The sequence below is a fragment of the Gymnogyps californianus genome, chromosome 6 (assembly GCF_018139145.2).
Source record: "Gymnogyps californianus isolate 813 chromosome 6, ASM1813914v2, whole genome shotgun sequence".
NCBI lineage: Eukaryota > Metazoa > Chordata > Aves > Accipitriformes > Cathartidae > Gymnogyps > Gymnogyps californianus.
Window position 1 is genome coordinate 5910647 of NC_059476.1, and position 20400 is coordinate 5931046.

Consider the following 20400-nt stretch of genomic DNA (forward strand, 5'->3'; position numbering starts at 1 on the left):
TCTTTTATATTATATAGGAGGAAAAATGCCCCAAACATTAGTGAAAATAAAACATCTTGGAGGTATTTTTTATTAAGCAAACAGTCACATTTGTATTGCAATGAGTTGACTTGGTAGAAGAAACCACGTACTCAGGAATTTCTTAGGTATACTAATTTTCAGTATTGCTTTTTAATCAAGCCAGTTGATAGATTAGTCAGATATTTATAGAGATGCAATTTTTTGGGGGGGGTTTCTTTATATCTTTATTATACCTTGTGCTCTCCTGCTCCTTGAACAATGCAGTTTGGATGTTTTCCCCCTGTGGCCCTTTCCCCCTGTTTCAAAGGAGAGAAAGCAAAATTGGAAAGAGGACAGATTGAGTAGGATGGTTAAAGGTATAGAATACTTTATGTAAGAGGATGCAGTAAAGAATTTAGGTCCCTTCAGACTGATGGAGGTACCGTATTTGTCTGTAAAATCATGAGTGGCATGGTGATAAGGCAATGATTGTTCACTGCATATCTGTAATTGAGGTAGGAATGCTCATCAAACAGAACTACAGTTTGCAGATTGAAGTCAGTCAAAGCAGTTGTTTAGGATTATTGAATGGCAAAATGCATTATTACTGAAGTTATCTGGTTGTGGAAGGATCTGTATTGCAGACTGTTGGAGGTCAAGAGAGTATTGGCAGCGTAACACTATATGCTTATACTGTTCTTTTAGTCTTCACTGGGTATTTTCTATTGACAGCTGTCAGAGGTGGGATATTTGACTATACCATGGACATCTGGTATGACCTGCAGTGGCTGTTATGTTATAACAGCTCAAAATGTGTTAATGTTCTGTCTCAAGAAGGGTGTTTCTGCATGTCCATTAAAATTTTAAACAGCATCAAAAATAATGAGATGTTAGGCAAATGGGTTTTTTTGTTTCCAGAAACATTTCAAAATAGCACATTTTACATCTTGTTGGATATTTCTCAACAAAATGTAGATGCACAGACAGAAATATGTGCAGTTGTTGTATATTGACGGAGTGCATTTCATCAGCAGGTGGTATTGGATTTAAGAAGCTGAAACATAAGACAAGTGCTTAGGGATGGTCTGTAAGATGATACATTTTGTTGAAAGTCTTGTAGTTAAGTATTCCCAAGACGATCTGGACAGCATAAACAGTGCTACTGTGCGAGAACTTTTATATTATGAGATAAAAGAAAGCAAAATGTTTTCAGTTGTGGAATTTTACCGTAGACAGAATTACTTCTGAAGTGTATGCTAGTTTAATCTGAAGCCAAAGAGAAATGATTTTCAAAAACAGTTTTGCAGATCTGATTAAGTTCTTCTACTGTGATAGATAGCTCTGCAGCAGTTCCCTTCAGGAGATCCCCTTTCTATTTTGGATTTATGTTGGGGGTATACTGCAAATCAGCAATATTAAGAATAAGGAGGAATATAAATAGTATGTTTAGAGGCAATTTTTTTAGATGATGTAATCATTTTAGAGTGAATAATGAAATTTGAACATTTTCTTGAAGTGCAGGTGCTGTACGTGAGGCAGAATCTGGCTGGGTTCTCAGGTTCAGATTTTTTCCACAGTCCAGGAATAAGGGGGGGGGGAGCAGGGAAGTGAGGTGGATTCATAGTTGTTTATTTTCATATTGAGGTCTTAAATATTTTTAAGAAAGTAAATTGAGAGTGGTGCTTAGGGGAGGTGGGGAAAAAAAGGCAAAAATCCTTAGAAATTATTGCATTTGATTTAACAAATTCTGTGGATTCCCTTTTTAATTCTGTCAATATAGACACAGTGCCAGTGCTGTTCATTGGGAAACTCGCCTCGATGTGTCTGTGTTCCCACTTCATCCACAGAATGAGTCATGGGATATGGGTTTAACCAGTAGTGTAAATAAAATGCCTTTATGGGAGAAATAGCTTACTTCTAATATGTTTGGAAATACTTTTAGAAAGGGAAGATATTGAAGAGCGTCAATGGCTTGTTTAATTTTTACCTCTAATTACATTGTGTGTCACTAGTCAGTGATGTGTCATCACCTCAGCCTCACATATCTTCAGGGAAGTTCATTAACAAGATTCTAAATTTTGGGGGAAGAAAACATCTAAAGGAAGTCACCTCAGAACTATTTCTTCCTTTTTCCCTCCTAAGTAGGGTATTTTGGCATCCAAAATAAATACTGACTCTGCAGTGATGGATTGGATAATCAATTTTTCCCCTTACTGTTTTGCCCCTTACTGTTTTGCTCAGTACTAAAGAAGCCCTTTTTTGTTATAACCAGACTAGTAACACTGCAATGCAGTTAATTTTATACATCCCTTTTTATGACACAAAATGACATTGTAGAAGTAATTGGGAAATTTAGAATAGGGCTGCATAGTGATCTGATTTTCACATGTGGGATTCACAAATGCAATATATTTCAAGATGTTGGGGCAGTATCTTCTAGGAAAACTGTAAGTGGCTGAGCAATCTTTACTTATAGCCATGAGTATACCCATGCTACTAGGAGAGACTAAATTGCCACCTTGTATTTTCTGTGCTTAAGCGATGGCTCTGAAAGATGGTTACTTGGCTATTTCTGCCTTCTTGGCCAGTTGAGAAAATGTCTTTAAATCAACAAGTAATTATGTTCTATTTATTTATTTTTTTTTTAAATCTGACTGAAAAGGCATATTTTTTTCCCCAATTCCTTCAATTGTTTCATCTGCGTTAATGGTGACTAAAAGTGTTCTTTAAGCATTGCCTTCACATACCTTTCAACTATTTCTGTTTAGATAGCCTAACATTTCAAAGTGGTTTATTTAATAATGTCATTTCCATTCTGTAGCTTTAGAGGATTTTCTAAGGCCTTGAGGTTTAAGCTTCTGCATGGAATTGGAGGAATATTGTTTTAATTTAATATTAAAATTTGCATTTAATTAAAGAAAAACAACAACAGTAGTTATAAGTCAATCCTGAATGTTTTTCAAATGAGAAAATCAGAGCCATACAGGCTCATTTCAGAAAGAGACATCAGGTATTTGACAAAATTCAGCATGAAGCTTGGTTTTGGGGGTTGGTTTTTTTTTCATGTGGACAGTTATGACTTTGTTTTTATCAGAGATAATTTTTGTATTTCTTACTTAACAATTTACAGTTGGTGGGAAACACATAATAAAAAAGTTAATTCTACTGTAAATATTGTGAAGAGTTGAACAGTAAGAGAATAAAAAGAATTGGGTATCTCTGCAAACATTCAAAAAATAGCTCTTCTGATTCTCCAAAATTGGGTGTTGCTGCATAAGGGTGCGTGTAAAAGAACAGCAGAACTTGTGAATGCGACTTTTTAAAAATATGTCTTTATCACCAGACTGTAGTCACAGTAATTATCTATGTCCCTTCCCAAACATTTGTCAGCTACATTCAAGGCCACTTTGCCTTTTTTCATAGTAGATGTTGGGGAAAAAAATCAACTTCATATCAAGATGATCATCTTCATTACCTATTTGAAGTAACTGATAAGAAGAACTCTAAATTGCATCAACTGCACTGTGACTTCTTATAATGCCCAGTCTTTTAACTGTTGCTTAAAGACCTATATAATTAAGATCCTTAAACTTTTTCATTCTATTTACTGTATGTCTGTTTTTCAAGCTGATACGTGTAATGAATTTTCAGTTTAAAAAGCAATTTGATATTGCCACCATATGGCTCTGAACGTTGAGAGGGTATGGATTAAATGAATAATGGCTCAAAGATAGATTTTTGACTTAAGTTATAGGCCGATGAATAATCTTATTTTAAATCAAATGAAGATCTGATTAGAGGAGGTTATTATTGCTGAGGTGGTGATTTTCTGTGTAGCTGAAGGGAAAATAATTATGGCTGTTTAGTTTCTGGGAATGTCTGCAAAGAATATCTTTTTAATAAATCAACAAAAAATAGCAGAATTTCACTAATCATTACCTGTGAGCTATTCCAGGAAAAACTCCATGAATTAAAAAGAAAATGTTACTATTTAAGTAGCAATGAACAAAATGCTCCATCACTAATGCAATAAAAATAGCATCCTGCTTACTGTTAAGCGTTTTTTTTCCATTAGATTTTTTTTTTTGGTCTCCATTATTTGCTAGGATTACCAACACTTGAGACGAGCTGCTTTTGGAGGTGCTGAGTTTTTTAGTGTCGGCACCAGCTCGGCAGAACTCTAGAGGATAACTTAAATACAGAGTTTCAGAAGGCAAAGCCAAAACTTCACTAGTTCATCTTGGATACCGTAAAAATGTGTTATGTTAATTTTACGTTTTCTTCAAGTGCCAAGGTTAAGTTTGTATTCCTGAGATGGTGCTGAAATTACTAAAGAAGTAAGCCTGTGATTTCAGTGAAGCTGTTTCTGAGTCATTTGGTGTAGATTAGATTAAAACTATTCCTTGTTCGTAGGAAAATCTGGAAAGTTGTAGCCAGAGTGTTCTTGTGCAACTGGTATGACTACTCTCTTTTTTTTTTTCTTTTCTCCTTTCTAGGGTCAGTACAGGCCCTCTGACTTGTTATGTCCAGAGACATACGTCTGGACACCTATTGAGCAATGTCTACCCCTGCTTGAGCACTCAAAATACTGTCGATTCAACCAGGATGTAAAAGCGGGTAAGTTTACAAGTAACGATAGGCCTATAAATTGTCTGTCTTGTTTTTATAATGTATTGGTATCATCTGCTGCTGAAGCATTATGGAAATCATACCTGTAAAGGATAAAAAGTGTAAAATTCACAACTCCTCCAGCAAGGATTAGCAAATAGAGAGTTTTATGTTTTAAAATAAAATAAGCAATACAAATTTTAAGTACATTCTGTTTTACAGACTATATGTAGTTCAAAATTAACATATATTGCTGCCTTTCAGAGAATTGTATTTGTTTTTCTGTACATGAACAAAACCGACCAAATAGGTGTTCCTCCCTTACATTCCAGTCAGATGAATGCATAAAGAAAGGAAATTAGGATCAATACAGGACAGTGAAAGGGCTGGAGAAGCTTAAAGGCATCAAGTGCTTTTGTTAAGAAACAAACTGGCAGATTTAGTTTAACAATCTGTCAGTGAATTTGAAGAGTACAATGAACAGCAGAAACACCTTAAACATCTTGAAGTAGATGGGACATAGATTTTTACGTTCTGTAAAATAGGTATTTAGTGACTTGCCAGCATAGAATGGTCGAAAATATTACTGACCAGAACATAATACAGTAATGATACTGTAAAACAGTGCAATCAAATGGGAAAAAATACATGTACTTGCTTTAGCTACTGACTCTGTGGGCCGATTGCAGGCCCCAAGGGAGCTGTATTAGAGAATGCTTGGTGTGGTGTTTGGGTGGAAAGGAAAAACTGATTAACTTTTTTATTAATTGCAAATTGCTGAATATCTTTTTCTTGAGATTTTCTTTCTCCACTGAATAACAATTGAGAAAGGTTGTGATATTATTCAGAGATGTCAGTCATTAAGCTCAAGAGTACGTAACACCATGGTCTGTTTCTAGCCATCAAAATACAGATTTACCTGTCTCTGAGTTTGAGCAGTCTTCAACAGCTGTGTCTTTCTTTTTACTTTTCATGGCTGTAGTTTAATACAATTTTGATTCACTAGCCAGTTAACTGTTGGAGGGCAGAATGTAGATAAATGAAAGGAATTTGAAGAGAGATGACCACTGACCACAAGCAGGATTGTGAACTTCTGGAAAAGCTGCTTGAGTTCCTTGCTTTTCCTCATCCTGTGCATGTTAGCATTTATGCTGTGACTTGATTGCTCAACTGGAACACTAAGATAATAATTGTAAGAACTACAATAATGAGGTTCAAATAAATTTCTAGATATAGATACCGATTTAAAAGTTTTAGCAGCAGAATTACCTTAAGTGTTCTGTGCAAATAGAGAATGTTCTTTAGGGATTGTGCAGGTAGCCGTGCGATGTGGTGGGAAATAGACTGGGGAGCGTGCTTGAATGCTCTCTGAAAAGAGTATTTATCACCATGGGAAAAGCTCAATATGTAAGAGATTTAAACGGGCGGCACGTCATGTCTTGATCGACTAGAATCATCGTCAGATTGGTGAGAGGAAATTGGAAAAAAATTACAAAGATAGGAGGAAGAAGGGAAATGGTTTGGAGGCCAGTGGTGTTCAAGATACTCTTGTTATTCAGAAAGAAAAGAGTGCATTCATTTAAGCGCAAAAATGACAACTAAACTACTGCCTTTGAAGATGTTAACCCCGTACAAGCAAAGGGACATCATCTTCTCGATTCTGTGAAATTCCTGTGGCATACCACGCATTTGGAAACTCCAGGATATAAAACTTTGCATCATTATCAGCACAGAATATCTCACTCCAGACACTACTGGAACTGTGACTTATGTCCTGTGGTTTAAGGAAATTAAAACATAGCTACACGTTGAAATGCACTGGACCTGCTGTGAGCTTATAGTCATTTGAGGTTTAAGTAGTTGCTAGCTCCAAGGAAGCTATTTCTCAATAGTAAAATCAGTTTCCTTCTTACTTCTCTACTCTCTACAATAGTCAGTAATATGAGTTTAATGACGTTACAGTGAATTTAAAAAAGAGTAATAGGAATGATCGCGTGCTTTATTCGTCTTGAATCAGCTTTCTATAATACTGCCCATAATTATGTCAGTTAAGTAGGTCATGATTTATCAGGAGTGGGACTTCCAATGTAGAAACTGAGGGCAATAACCAGGTCCAGTAAACAACTGGGAGAAATAGTGCGACTTGCATTGCTGCCTGGGGCAATAAAACAATCACTGGAAATGGTCATTTAATATTGTCTGTAATGTCAGAAAATTTCTGAAACGTTACCTCTCACTAGTTTGTTCATCCTGTTTGGCAATTTTTGAACTTCTTTTCCCTCCTTTTAAAAAAATAAAAAATTTACCTAATAAATCTACAACTTGCAGGTTATGAAAATGCATTATAGAACAGCAGCGAGTGCTACTTCAGGAGAGGGTGCTATGCACTCTGACCTTCCAAGTCTCTGCAATATGAAAAGGATTTATGAGTATTCGTACACATTACATTGCAGAGCTCCTTCCTATAATCAGATTTATTTTTTCTTTTCTGAAAAAAAAAAAAGAAAAAAGAGATGCTCACAAAAAGTAGCAAAAATTTTCTAAAGTATCGGAAAGTATTAATTGATATTTGCAGAAGATTTTTGCCTGTTTTGCATTATGTGGTTGTCCTGAGCTTGAGCATTTTCAAATCATTTTAAAGTGTATTGTTTTCCATCCCCTTCTCCTCTGACGTTTAATACTTTTTGTTAACAGTTGGAGAATGAAGAAGAGAGGACAGGCAAACTAAACAAAGTTCTTAACTCTCTATACCACAGAGATAAGTCTAAAAAAGTGCCTAACAGTTAATAACTTAAAAAAGCAATTGTAGGAACCATAATAACTTTTTATTGTTTAGGGTGGCAAATCATGGGTGCCTGTTGGTTGAAATAGGTCCAACTCTTTACTACTTCTGGCCAGTGTAATGAGATTCAACCTTACCTAACCTCAAAACACTCCAGTCATACAGAGACAACGATGAGGTCTTGTGCCAGCAAACGCTCAAATCTGATACTTAAATAAACTGCTAGTAGGCTCTTTATGTGCAGTTCCTAACATGTATTGAAAAATGTCAGTTACTCCAGAAAAAAAATTGCATAGCAACACTCAGACAACATTCATGGATGAAAGGTCATGTTTGTCAAGTATTCTTGCTTTTATGGGTTACCAGTTTTGCCTAAATCACTCATGCCTCAGAACAGATTTTTCACTTTTGTTGTCTGTTCAATTTGAAAAATTCAGAAGACCTGGCATCATCTTATAAATGAGAGGGGTTTATTAGGATTCTGATGTATTTATTATTAACCAGTGGCCAGTCATTTACTTACAAATAAATAAGCAGTTAGTGAGGTAGGGCAGTAATAGAGGCTTTGGATACTGATGCGTTCTGAAAATTGAGATAGTGCTAAACTTCATTTAACAGGCCATTAGCTGTAAGTACAGATGGAGTTACGTTAAAGAAAAAAGTTAATTAAAAGATTGCTCTGCAGATAAGTACTTGTCAGTGACTTTGACAACATATCAAAACCGATGAGCAAAATTCAGTCACATGATAGCGTCTGCTGAAATATTCCTGGGCATGGTCTGTCTGTCATACTAGTTAACTTCCTCCTCTCAAAACTGGTCTTCAGGGTTTTATTTCGTTGGTACTCTCACTAACAACTTTGCCCATGGAACAAATGCAGTATGAAAAGAATTATAAATAATTTACTTGGTATCCTAGCAATACTTTTATCCTTCCACTTTCCATTTTTCTGAGACTAATCCAATGACGTGTCTTTTTTTTTCTAACATCTGTTGAGATTTTCAGTTTGTTGCTCCTGAGAGAAGCCTGTGAAAAATGTCTTCATGAAGTAAAATCTTTATGAAAACCTACTTTTGGGATGGTAATTAGATTAGTGGCAAACTTCAAATCTTTCTTCCCATCAGCACTGGACTGTCAACACCTTTAAGAAGCAACTTTAGATAAGGGCAGATACGATCCCAATCTTAAGGCGGTGGCTTCAAAGCCTTCATAGTTTTATAGCCTCCTGACTGTGTCACGTAACGTGGGGTGTACGTTGTGCCAACCAGGGTGAACAGGGTGCTGTTACCCAAGCGAAAAAGCTATGCTTGATCCAAATTGCTAGGCATGGCCCATGGCAGTCTCGGTGGTGGAAGCTGCTTCCCATCTTCCTGTATCCGCTGCTTTGAGCAGAAGCTTTGAGTAGTGCTGATCAAAAAGGACTTTAATGCTTTTATTTTTGCTTGACTGATTTGTTTGCTGAAGTTGATAAATTGGCTAAGCTAATACACATCTGTTCAACTTCCTGTATATCTAATAATAGAGTGAAATCAAAATGGAATCGAATGGAATACATTAATTAAAATGAAAGTACTTTCTACAATGTTGAAAAATACAGATAACAAAGGCATACATAGACTCCTCTGTGTTGGCTTTGTGTGTTCTTGGAGACAAAACAGTCTTTGCTCCAGAGAGTATAGTCTAACACAAGACAGGATGGATGCAGAAGGATGGTATAAAGAAAGAGAAGCACTTCTGGTTTGTCTGGTCAATTATAGTAATAGACTAAATAGTAACTGACTAAACTGTATGAATTTTTTTGTAAACATCACAGTGAAGGAGTGTTTTGAAGAGGGATCTAAGGAAATATATTAATTATCTTAGAGTTTATGGAGAAATCTTTTGCAACATGAGAGGTGTAGGAGAAATGAAGAATGGGGGAGACACAAAGGACAAAAGACACGAGTTCCCTTCAAAAACAGATAAGCTGGTCTGGCTAAGTGGTCAGATAAACTATCAGATCCCGTAGTCAGAGGTAGAACTTGCATTACTGCCTGTAGTAGGGATGTGCTAGGAATGAATATAGGGGTGAAACAGACTGTGGAAAGCTTTAGAAGTGAGGTCGGTCCGATGCGATCGGGGTATGGGTAGCTGGTAGAGACATGCATGGAAAGACAGGGAAGTAAATTTTGCAGTAGTTCATATAGGTGGAACGATGAGAAGAAGGACTTGACAAGAACAGAAGCAAGCTGTTGAAGTAAGTAGTGGTAGGATTAAAACTTGAAAATCTAGATAGATATTTGTAGAGATGAATAAGAGAGACTGTTTTTTAGATAGAAACTAGATGTGAAAACCTGAAGAGATTATGAAGCCAAAGTCATATGCCAGCAGAAATTTGCCAGTGCCTAACAATTCAGCAGCCACCTTCCTCTCATTGTTCTTGATGCAGACCAGACTTTGCATCTTGGAGCCGGCTGGCATGGGCTCTGTCAGACATAGGGGAACCTTCTAGCAGCTCCTCACAGAAGCCACCCCTGTAGCCTCCCCGCTACCAAAACCTTGCCATGCAAACCCAATACATAAATAAAACTTAGAATTCTTACCCAGAAATCTGCAGGCTTGGGCAGTTATACAAAACTGTTTATTTTAGAAATATATTTGTGTGCATAATGCTTTCACTAGAAAAATAATCTGTCACAATTACTTCAATAACCTTGATTTCTAGTACTGTGTTTTTCAAAACATTTAATTTTATGTACAATTTAGATACTATTCTTTGCTAATAAAAAGGGCGTATTTCAAACATGTTTTACATTTATTGTGTATGTGAATGCAAGTACTTTGTTGATTTTTTCTTTTTTTTTCCCATCAAGTACAGAGGCTCTTTAATTTTAACATGTATTTAAAAGTACAGTGTATTAGCATGATACTGGTCTTATTCCTCCTCCCTCTCTTAACAGAAAAGCCATGATCACATATTTGTATCCATGAAGTGAACTGAGGTTGCCATTTGGTCACGTCTGATAGTTTAGATCCCTGGCAAAGTGATGGATACGTGTAGTGTTGCAGCTTTGAATCTAGTCAGATGGATTAATGCAAAAGACAGTATATGTTAATGTTTATAAGGGTGGTGTGATGCAGATTAATGTTTATAAGGATAAATGCACTGAAGTTCTTGACACGATGAAAACGTAGTCACAAAACTATCACAGATGGAAAACATTAAACAAATTGTTTAGAACTGTGCAATCATCTGATTAGGGAGAAATTGCTGATCTGCTCTAAAACAACTGCTGTTTACAATTTTTTAAAGATACAGTGTTGTGTACTTTGGAGAGTTAGGAAACAGTTTAAATAAATTGTGATAGATCATGAACTAAATTCTTCTAAAGAACTAACTTTCCACTATCTTATCAGAGCTATAGGTAATAAATTTAAATTCTATAACCAAGGAAAAGGCAGACATATCAATTATTTCTAGCAGCTCCTCTAGAAGAGACACATCTTACAAGTTTGTATCTGTTTCTAATTAAGTTTATAAACACTTAGAATCATCAGAATGCATATTTCTCAATCCAGTGTGATCCTTGAGCATAAAAGATATTTAAACAATGAAGATAGTGCCAATAAGGTGTAGCCAGGCAAATTTTTCCCTCACTTTTTAGTATATTTGGATTAAATTGAAATGACTGGCCTGGGGGTTTAGCCTCCTATGCGAAAATATGCTCAAATATTCCAGTGCTTCTGTAATAAAAAGGTAGTGTTATTAACTTAATTTGTGGATCCTAAACAACTGGCACTGCATAAATTGGCTTGTGGGTTAGAAATTACACTGAACCATCAGCTCTGCAACGGAGTCTCCCAAAACAATCAATTGCAAAGACAGAAAGGTCTTTAAAATGCGATTTGAAGTATGGTCATAGTATGAGCTCCATTTTGCGTTGTTCTAGCAAATCTCAAGCTTTGCTAAATATTTGTGATTTAAAAGTTTGTATTTATTGATATTCTAAATATATCTGCTTCTGACATACATGTAGCAGAGTAAACCAATGCCCCTCAAGAAGCACCATCGCCTGACTTCTGGTGTAGTTCATGAAACATTTGGCTTGGACTGCAAAATTCCCAAAAATATGTTTTAATCCAAAATGACCATCATAGAGGTTGTGTAATGAACAGATGTATTTTGAAATTACATAATTTTTTGAGGACTTTGCTTGAAAAATAAAGATATCCTGGCACACTTTACTTGTCCTCACATTGAATCTTAGATGATTGTGTGCTCAAGATACTCCTTCACCATTTGAATGTTGTGACATTTGATTCTCTAGCAGAATAGTTCTGCTTTTTTTTGTGACTGGACCAGAAGTGAACTCATTAGTTGGTGCAGATTCAGGGGAATGCGGGGAAGGGCCAGGACTGCCAAATCTTGTAGGAATCACTTTCCATACTCAGAAGGTGTTAGAAACACAAGAACAGAAATTAAAAATTAAATAATGTGGGATAAGTAGAGAGATCACGCAGATTTATTTCATGCCGAGGACAACTAGCATCTGGGATTAGTTTCAAAATGTGATAAAAGTAAAAAGCTGTAATGAGGTGCAGATACAGAGCAGCTGTGGAAGCGACACCACAGGCATGCGCTGAGCCCCAGCGCAGCCACACGCAACCAGCCACCCCGGCAACTTTTTCCAGGGTCAGACCTTTTGTAACGATCCTCGGTGCCTCGGAACGTGTTTACTCTCTGCGCTGGTGACATCATCCTGACTTCTCACATGGAACATAATTTGATTCCATGTTTTAATTAATTTAGCAAGCAAATTCGTTGCTGTAATCTGATTTATTTAGCTGATAAGCTACTGCCAATTGCTTCAATTTTGCCTATTTCATGGAAATGCTTGCATTTGTAATTCTCAGCTTGACTCTTGTATTTGTTTTTTTTCCCCTCCTTCTCATATATCAGTCTTAACGAGGACTTTGCTTTGCCCTTCTCTTTGAAAGATCCTCTTAGTGCTTTCTGCCATTTTCATTTCTATACAGTTCAAATATTTTAATAAATAGTATTTAACTCTTTCACTCTTTCAGATTTTTTCCTGTTTCCATCCCATTTTTTGGAGCTGTAACTCCCTAAAGCATAAGCCTGTAACTTTTGTCTTTCGTACTATCTTTTATTCCGTTGGTTTTACTGTCATTGTAAGCTTGGGACTCAGTACTGTGTTTTGCTGTTGGCTTGAAGTGTCATTAAAAACTGTGATTAAAAGTCCCTGGAAGTCTGGTTGAAAGTGGAACTGCCTCCTGGAAAGCCTTCTTGTGAAAGTCTGAAGTCCTTGTTAGTACCCCTTCACTGTCAGCTGGCTTGGGGTCAGTCCCACGGGAAGACTTTGCTTCAGAAAAAGAAATGAAGCTGCCAGAATTTTTTATTCTTGCATAAATGTGATGAAAATAAGTATATGGAATTATATTTATAAAACAGAATTTAAAAAACCATCCAGAATTGCTAAAATTCCCTTTATTTTAATTAATATTTCTATCTCAGCCACAAAAATTTTTTTTTAATTCCCTGGAAGCAAAGTTATAATCCAGAGGGTGACGATGGCCTGTTAAATTTACAAATTTGTTTGGGCAATGCGAAATGACTCTAAAATATGTAAAATGAGGCAATAACGCTATTCCTCCATTGTTAGGCCTTGTAAAATTAATTTGACGTGAAAAATAAAGTCTGAAACACTTTTACATGTCATAAATGTCAGCTTTGCAATCAGTGGAAGTTGCAGAAATTCAGATACTGGGAAGGACAGTCACGATTTGCTCTCACACGGGCATGAAGGTCAGTACTTCGTCTTAGGCACTGTTCAAGCTACAAAACTTAGACTGACTCATTAGTGTCACTTTAGTTAGAAAATTACTGGTTTTAGTGGAGTTGAGTATTTGGCTTCTCGGGTAAACCTTACTGAATTACGAGGTATTTTAGCTACCAGTTGAAATGAAAATACAGTTTATGTAGTGTTTCTGGTTTTTCTTATGCAAAATACGTTCAGGAAATAGATAGAATAAGCTGTTCTGTTTGAGATGTCAGTGTAGCTACTCAAGTTCTACTAGAGTTAGTAATGAGGTAAGCATTCTGTGTTTATCTAAGAAAAATATTTTTTCATGTTTTTCATGAGAAATGAATGAAATATTTCATTCATCCCTAATAGGAAGTGTTTGTGTGGCAGTTGCTTTCCATCCCTCATCTTTTCTATTTAAGATGCATCCCTAATTTAGTATTCTCAACCTTTAATTCACAGATTTAATGGCATGTTTAATGTGTCTCTCCCAACAGTAACTGAGTCACTTTTGATGATGTTCTTGAGATGACAGGTACCTTGCTAAACTCTCTGGAAAGATGTGTGCAGTTTTAATTCCCTGTTAGCAAGTGAATTAAAGAGTTGCTTTCATGTGCTGTTTCCAAGCGCTCGTTGGATTTTGACCGTGATTTTCCCTTCTGTCTCTAAAGAGAAATGAGCAGCTCAAAATGCTGAAAATTCCTGTGTTCTGAATAACTCGGATACTTTTGAGGAACAGGAAAACTCAGCTAGCGAAGGTTCTGAGAAGCATGGGGAAGATGCATCTGATGCGGGATAAAGCTTGGTCAGGCTCATCGATGCTGACCCAGAGCAAATAAACCTTCCCAGAACCCAGTGTGATCAGAATCAGGCATTAGTAATGCCTGCAGAGTCCAGCAAAAATGAGTTGGGGCATGGATGAGCTTGTAAAACTTTGACCTAGCTAGTTTGAATCTGCAAAACTACCTTGTGCACTCTGCTGATTGCCTGGGTGCTGCAGTCGCAGAACCTGGTTTAGGGAGACAGTTTGCAGGGCCAGGCGCAGAACTAGTGTCTCACAGTGTTCATGCGTTTAAAACCGAGCTGTACCTGCTGTAGTTCTGCTTCTGGTCCTTGTATGCGTGGTGCATTTAAACTGAAGGCATAATTGAAAGTTGACTAGATAACCAAAATGGGTATTTAAAACAAGAAAAAAGAAAAAACCACAAAAGCCTCCTGGGTATGCAGTTAATATTCTTCATTGGCAATTCGCATTCTCATTTCTCGTATCTGAAGTCATCAAGAATAGTGTCAGAGAGACGACTTCAAAATAATTGACTAGTTCATTTTGTCTTCTGGAAGAGCATCTAAAAGTGAAATAGTTATCTTTGTCAACTTGCCATCTACTAGATTATATTTCTTTTTTTTTTTTTTTGTCTTAGTGTCTTGACTTTGGAGGCACTGGATACTGTTTTCAGATGGGAAGGTCTTCTGTCTCATTTAACTAACATTTTCCCAGGTACTACTGGTTGTTTTTTTTTATAGTGCATCCCTGAAAAGCAAGACCTTGGAGAAGTATCAGTATCATTTAAATCTAGCCCTTTGGTAGCCATTTCTAGGTCACCATATTTCAGGTTAATAAATTGAGGTAGGTTAGAATAATTGTATTATATGAGAGCTCCTCATAAATAAACTGGGAATTTTATACTTATTGTTTTATGTGCATCTCTTTCAAATGTATCCAGAACAGTGGGCCATACTTGGATTTTAGTGTTAGGCAAGGTAGTCAAAGGATTGTATTTGCAGGTAAGCCAGAAGCCTTTGCAGGTTGCTGTGAATTACAGCTGAAAACGAGAACTGCTATGAATTGCTGTATTCACAGGAAATGTTTTCCATTGGCCCCTATTCATGTTTACTACTAGAATAATAAGAGTCAAAACACAATGAGTTATTGTTTCCGTGTGGCACAGCAGGGTTAGCGGATTTTGAATGCATTCGTCAAGTGATTAGTCTGCTTGCTTCTCAAGATTGAATTGCAAATCATAAACCAGTCGTATGATTTCAGGCACAAAGCCCAAAAGTTTTGTTCGGAAGCTGTCTTTAGGATTTACCCTTGTTGCAACTTCCTGTCTTTTCCTGCTTTAAGGTTCCCTATAAGTTATATTTGTAAAACTGTAATTCTTCTGTCTTCATGTTATAAGGATCATTGATAATATTTTGATAAGGTGCATTTTTCCCCTTAGAAACATTCTCTTTTTGAACAGTGATTTCAAAAGTTCGTATTTTTTTCTCAGAGTCACTGCAAAGAGTTGGCTGATTGAGAATATCCTGAGCATTTTACTGCACTTCCTTTGTGACTTGTGCTTTCTGGTTTTAATTAAGAATTCTTTTCACTGAATTTTGTTGTTGTTGTTGTTGTTGTTGATGCTTCATTTTAACTATACTCTTATTTTGGTTTGAGTTAGTATTTTTATACCTCAAGGCATACTGGTCTTTAATATTTCTTAACGTATAAGTCTAGTATGAAAGAAGCAATATGAGGAAAAAACACATTTCAACTCACTGTTTTATATAAGTATTACTATTAATGGGTGTTGCTTATCTTGTCACTGTGTATTGTCTATTTTGTTTTTGAGGATGACTTCCTATGCTTTGCTGGTGAATGAAGAAAAGAATGCTTTAAATTCAGTAAGAAACGAGCTTAAATTCAAAGGTCAGATACATTAGACTTGTGACTGAGGTGGAAATATTTTCTTTTTCCAGTAATTAATATCTCCTATATTTCAGTCATAAAATTTGAAAAGTTAATTTGTTTCTTCCGTTTAAAGTTTCTTTGTTTTAAAATCATTGATCATTAACTGTGACAAGGTCATGTAAACCAGATGGAGCTTTTCTTTAAAAAGAATTTGACAAGGCTGTAGTGTTTCTCAAATAAATTAACATTGCCGTAGTGTAACCAGCAAGGGATGGATGCTTCTTTTGATCATTTTTACACCTAGTTTGAAAGCTCGGGTATCATGAAACCTTTTAACTCCTTGTAAATTGAATTTTAAACCTGTTATTTTTCTTTGATTTGGAAAATGTGAACACTGTGTTCATCTTTAAAAATGTTGTAAGTCCTAACTGCTTCAAAATTAAAAACTAAAAACCAAGAACAACTTGAAACAAAACCAAGCATGCTCTTTGGCCTGTCAGTCTGAAAATACGGCAGTTGTCAAGTGTTAATCTTTGTACTCTTTTTTTTTCCTGTGGATTTAATGCTTAGAGGTAAAAATAGTTTTTCTGAGATTCCATTTTTAAGCAAAATGGAAACTAATTTATAATGTGAATTAGTTACGTGGGAGTTTCCTTCCAAGACTGCTTTCAAAGTGAATCACAAGTTTCAGTTAATGGCACAGTTTTAAATATTTTAAATTTTGAATTAGGACTGGTTCTTTGCCTGATTCCTTTCTTTCTTCCGTGGTTTCATCCTGCTATGGAGAAAAAAAAAAATCCAAGTTCTCTGTGTAGCATGGATACAAAACCACAAAGTGAAGATGGCCAAATACTTTCTTTGTGCCAGGGGGTTTAAGTAGCATTTAAGGAGACTGAAACTTATCAGAAACAGTGTCATTTCAGAGTTTAGCAGGAGTGCCATGTTTCTTTTTTGAATTAGAAATACCAGACCTCAGTCAGGCTTCTTACTAATTCTGAATCCATTCTGTACAGAAAATGTAAGAAATATTTTCCTGTGACTAATGTGGATTTTTTTGAAAATTGGCAGTTGTCCTTTTTCCTATTTAAAAAATAAGAAAGTCAATAAATTTGTCATTTTTAATTATTTCTTCACTTATTTTCCTGTAAATGGAAAAATGTACTTTGAAAAAAAATGTTAGCTTGCTTGCATCTCTAGGTAATATCCCTGACAAATTTAAAAATGTCAGGTTTGTGAGGAGTATATTAAAGGGGATGAGGGAAGAGGTACCATTGACTCGGCACCCATCACACATGGCTCTAAAGAGCAGCGGTACAGAACACTGCCGCTGCAGGCTGTCTTTCCAAATCAGTATTGATCAAAACCAGGTTGACCCAAATCAGCCACCGCCGAAAAGCTGGTTTAGTAATCGTATGCTACAAAAACCTTTGAACCATCACACTTTTTTCAACGCGATGTTGGCTCCAAGCCTGCGTAGAGTTGCAGCAGGCTGTTGCAGAGCTTGCTCGCTGCTTTCTGAGTCTCAGTTGTACGGCTTTGCACGTGCTTACCCAGGTTTCTGACCAGGTGTAGCTGTTTTTCACTTCAGCTTATATTAGGTAGTAGTAATAAAGGTTAATGCACTTGGAGAGTAAAAATATTTGGATATCGGCTTCCCAAAATAATTTTGTAAAAATGGCAATCAATTCCTATGCTGTAAGAAAAAAAAATTCAGAACATGAAACTTTGAATTTCTGTGTAAAAGCACACTGATGCCCTTTCGCTATTACTGTGAATAAAAATGGTAAAATAATTCCTCCTCATTTTATGTTGGTATTTTAACAGGAATGCATATCAACATTTGAAAATCATGGTTTGGTTTCAGGAGGGAGCTTGCAGTTTTGGAGGGAAGCTGGTTTGGGTTGTGCAAAGAAATAAAACCTGAATTGTACAGGAGCATGTCAGACTTCCTGCTCTTCACATTCCTCCTAGTCCCTCGAGTATACAAGCATTTCTGGGGCTGATTGCTGGATGAGGCTGCCTGTGAAGACCACTGCTGTTACTTTTAGCTTATTACTCCGTGTCGCTCAGCAGTGCTGCCTGTGCTTTTGACGAAGGTGCGTGTGCGTAGCTGGGCCAAGAAATCAAACCAATATCTGCCTGACATCGGCCAAGACAGACCATTGCGTAGAGGGTCTTTAGATCACTTCTACTTTTTACTTTGTTTTTTACCGATACTTAGCAACGTAGCTGATATGCTTTGCTTTTTCAGAGAAGAAATCCTCCATGTATGAATTGCATTTAATAGTGATATGGGAGTGGGAACAAAGAATTTTAACACCTCTTTGCAATCTTTGCAATTTTTTTATAGGATCACGGTGACAAGGTTGAATTATATATGAAATCTCTCCTATATTCAAATTTCAATAGACGAATGCTATATAAATAACTTGCTGTTTTAGGAGTATAGGGGAGAAGAGAAAGAAGTGACAGTTGATTTATTCAACAAGAATTCAGCTGTGTTTTTAACTTTGAGACTTACAGGATGATATTTCTCTGAAGACAGACAGTTGGCATCCGCAGTTGCTCAGTTTCCTAAAATGACAGGTACTTTCAATCCACAGAATCGATTTTTCTGAAGTTTAGGGTTTTTATGTATCTGCCATCCAAACTATATTGATAGATGTAACTGAATTAAGGGATAAAACCTTGTATGTTTTATATGTCAAGTGACAGTGTCTCTTCTGTAGGCTACAGTTAATCAGCAGCCCCATGAGAAGATAATCTTCACAAAGGCAAAGTCCCAAGAATTCAAATGGACATTAGCAGTACTGTACCTCTTTCTAGTCCTATTGCTCATTTATAACGCTTTGTTAATAGAACTGCTTCTACCAAATCCAGCCATTTCAAGTGATAAAGATGAAGTGTTTCCAGAAGTGTCAGGAGAGAATGCACAGAAATAGATAAATTGTAAAAAATTGTAAAAAAACATAAAAATATGTTCCAAGACCCAGTGATATTTGCTTAGATGAACAAGATGTGGACTTACAGGAGGATGGTTTCTACAATATTCTTAAGAAGCAACTTACCACGTGAGCTGCGTGGCACGGTCTTTGAAACCATGGTGTACAAGGTCTGGTCTTGGTCATACAGGGCTGGACTGGGGTGATGGCTAAAGAAGCAAGCCTTAGAAAATGAAGTGGCTATAAATTATAACTTGATGAGGCATCCAACAGTTGTGCACTTGCAAAAGAAATTCTGTCTTCAAACCCATGATTTTATCTTTTTGAGGATTATATAAATTAATGCACCAGCTACTTGTGAGGTGAAGCATAGGTTAGTGGGAGACTCAGGAGGTATAAAATGAGAAAGTGTGAGGAGGAAAAAATAAGCTTTTTTAGCTTTTTAATGGTAACAATACTGCATTCAGTAATTACAGTAATGATTAAAGTTGCCCTAACATATGTTTCTGCTATTTGATCAGTCTGGGTCTTTCCAGAAATGGAAGTCACTAACTGAAATTTCTTTAATAAAGCATGGAAGTAATACTTACTGATAGAGATGTTTTTCTTATTTTCAACAAGTAATTTTATTTAATATAGCATATGATCTCATTTTGAATTGGGATTGCTCCTGTATCCCAGCATCAGTCATGCAGAGAAGGCCTGTTAGAATTCAGTTGGCATCTTCTTAAATATAAAGCAAATTTTATCATGAGCCACTCAGCAGGAGCAGATATTTAATTTTTCTTTTTGGGAGGGTAGTTTCTTTTTTAAACAATGCCGGAGCCCAATCTGCTTTTATTTTCCATTAAATTCTCTTAAATCTATTCTGCTTAGGTTTAAGTCATGACTAAAGGGAGTGCTTTCCTGAATTCATATGGTGTTGCCTCCAGAGCAGTAGCAACTGAAAGGTGGCTGAATTTTAACTTACGGATTTGTTATTATGGTGACACAACTTCCTATTCACCTTCTCTAAAAGCTTAACTATGTACCTGCGATTATTTTACTGATAGTTAACATTTCAGTAAAAGGTTTCTTTTTCAGATGGAGTTTAAATTATATATATTTAAGTACTTTTACAGAAGGTTATTTTTATCATTGAAGTTTTTATTTTGAGGGGAGTCAATGGAAAAATGTTCACTAAAACAGGTAGTCTTTGTAGACATTTGGACTATTATTTTTCTGCCTTTCAAACCTTATTTAAGAATCTGGAATCAACCATAATGTGTAGAACAAATATAAATACAGTCAATCAAACGTAAATTTGTAAGACCAAACAGATCTGGCTTTAAACTTTTCCTGATGATAAACTCATTACCAAGTTTTTATATATGTAGTTTATGCACAGAACTTACTGTCTGTGTTAAGCTTAAAACATGCCTGAAGTATTCGTGATTTTTTTCAAGATACTGGTATTTTCTGGGTTGCTCTGGGAGAGCCTTCTCCTGCCTGAGGGTTGTGTTAGAAACCTGTGCCGCAAACCTGTCCAAGAAAGGACTGATCTTACAGCATGGTTTGGCAAGCCTTACTTCTCCCCAGAAAACGCTTGGCCGC

At 36.2% G+C, this 20400-nt stretch overlaps 1 protein-coding gene across 5 annotated transcripts in view; it reads left to right on the top strand.

The window, feature by feature from the left end:
• The window catches only part of ATE1 (arginyltransferase 1), an 85698-nt gene that overhangs the window by 59368 nt on the left and 5930 nt on the right, over positions 1–20400 (top strand). For 4 of the 5 annotated variants that reach the window (XM_050899005.1, XM_050899003.1, XM_050899001.1 and 1 more), the window contains exon 11: positions 4497–4617. The exons of the other annotated variant lie outside the window; for it this stretch is intronic. In XM_050899005.1, coding sequence (XP_050754962.1) covers positions 4497–4617 — 121 coding nt within the window. The remainder of the gene's footprint in view (positions 1–4496; positions 4618–20400) is intronic. 5 annotated transcript variants of the gene reach the window in all.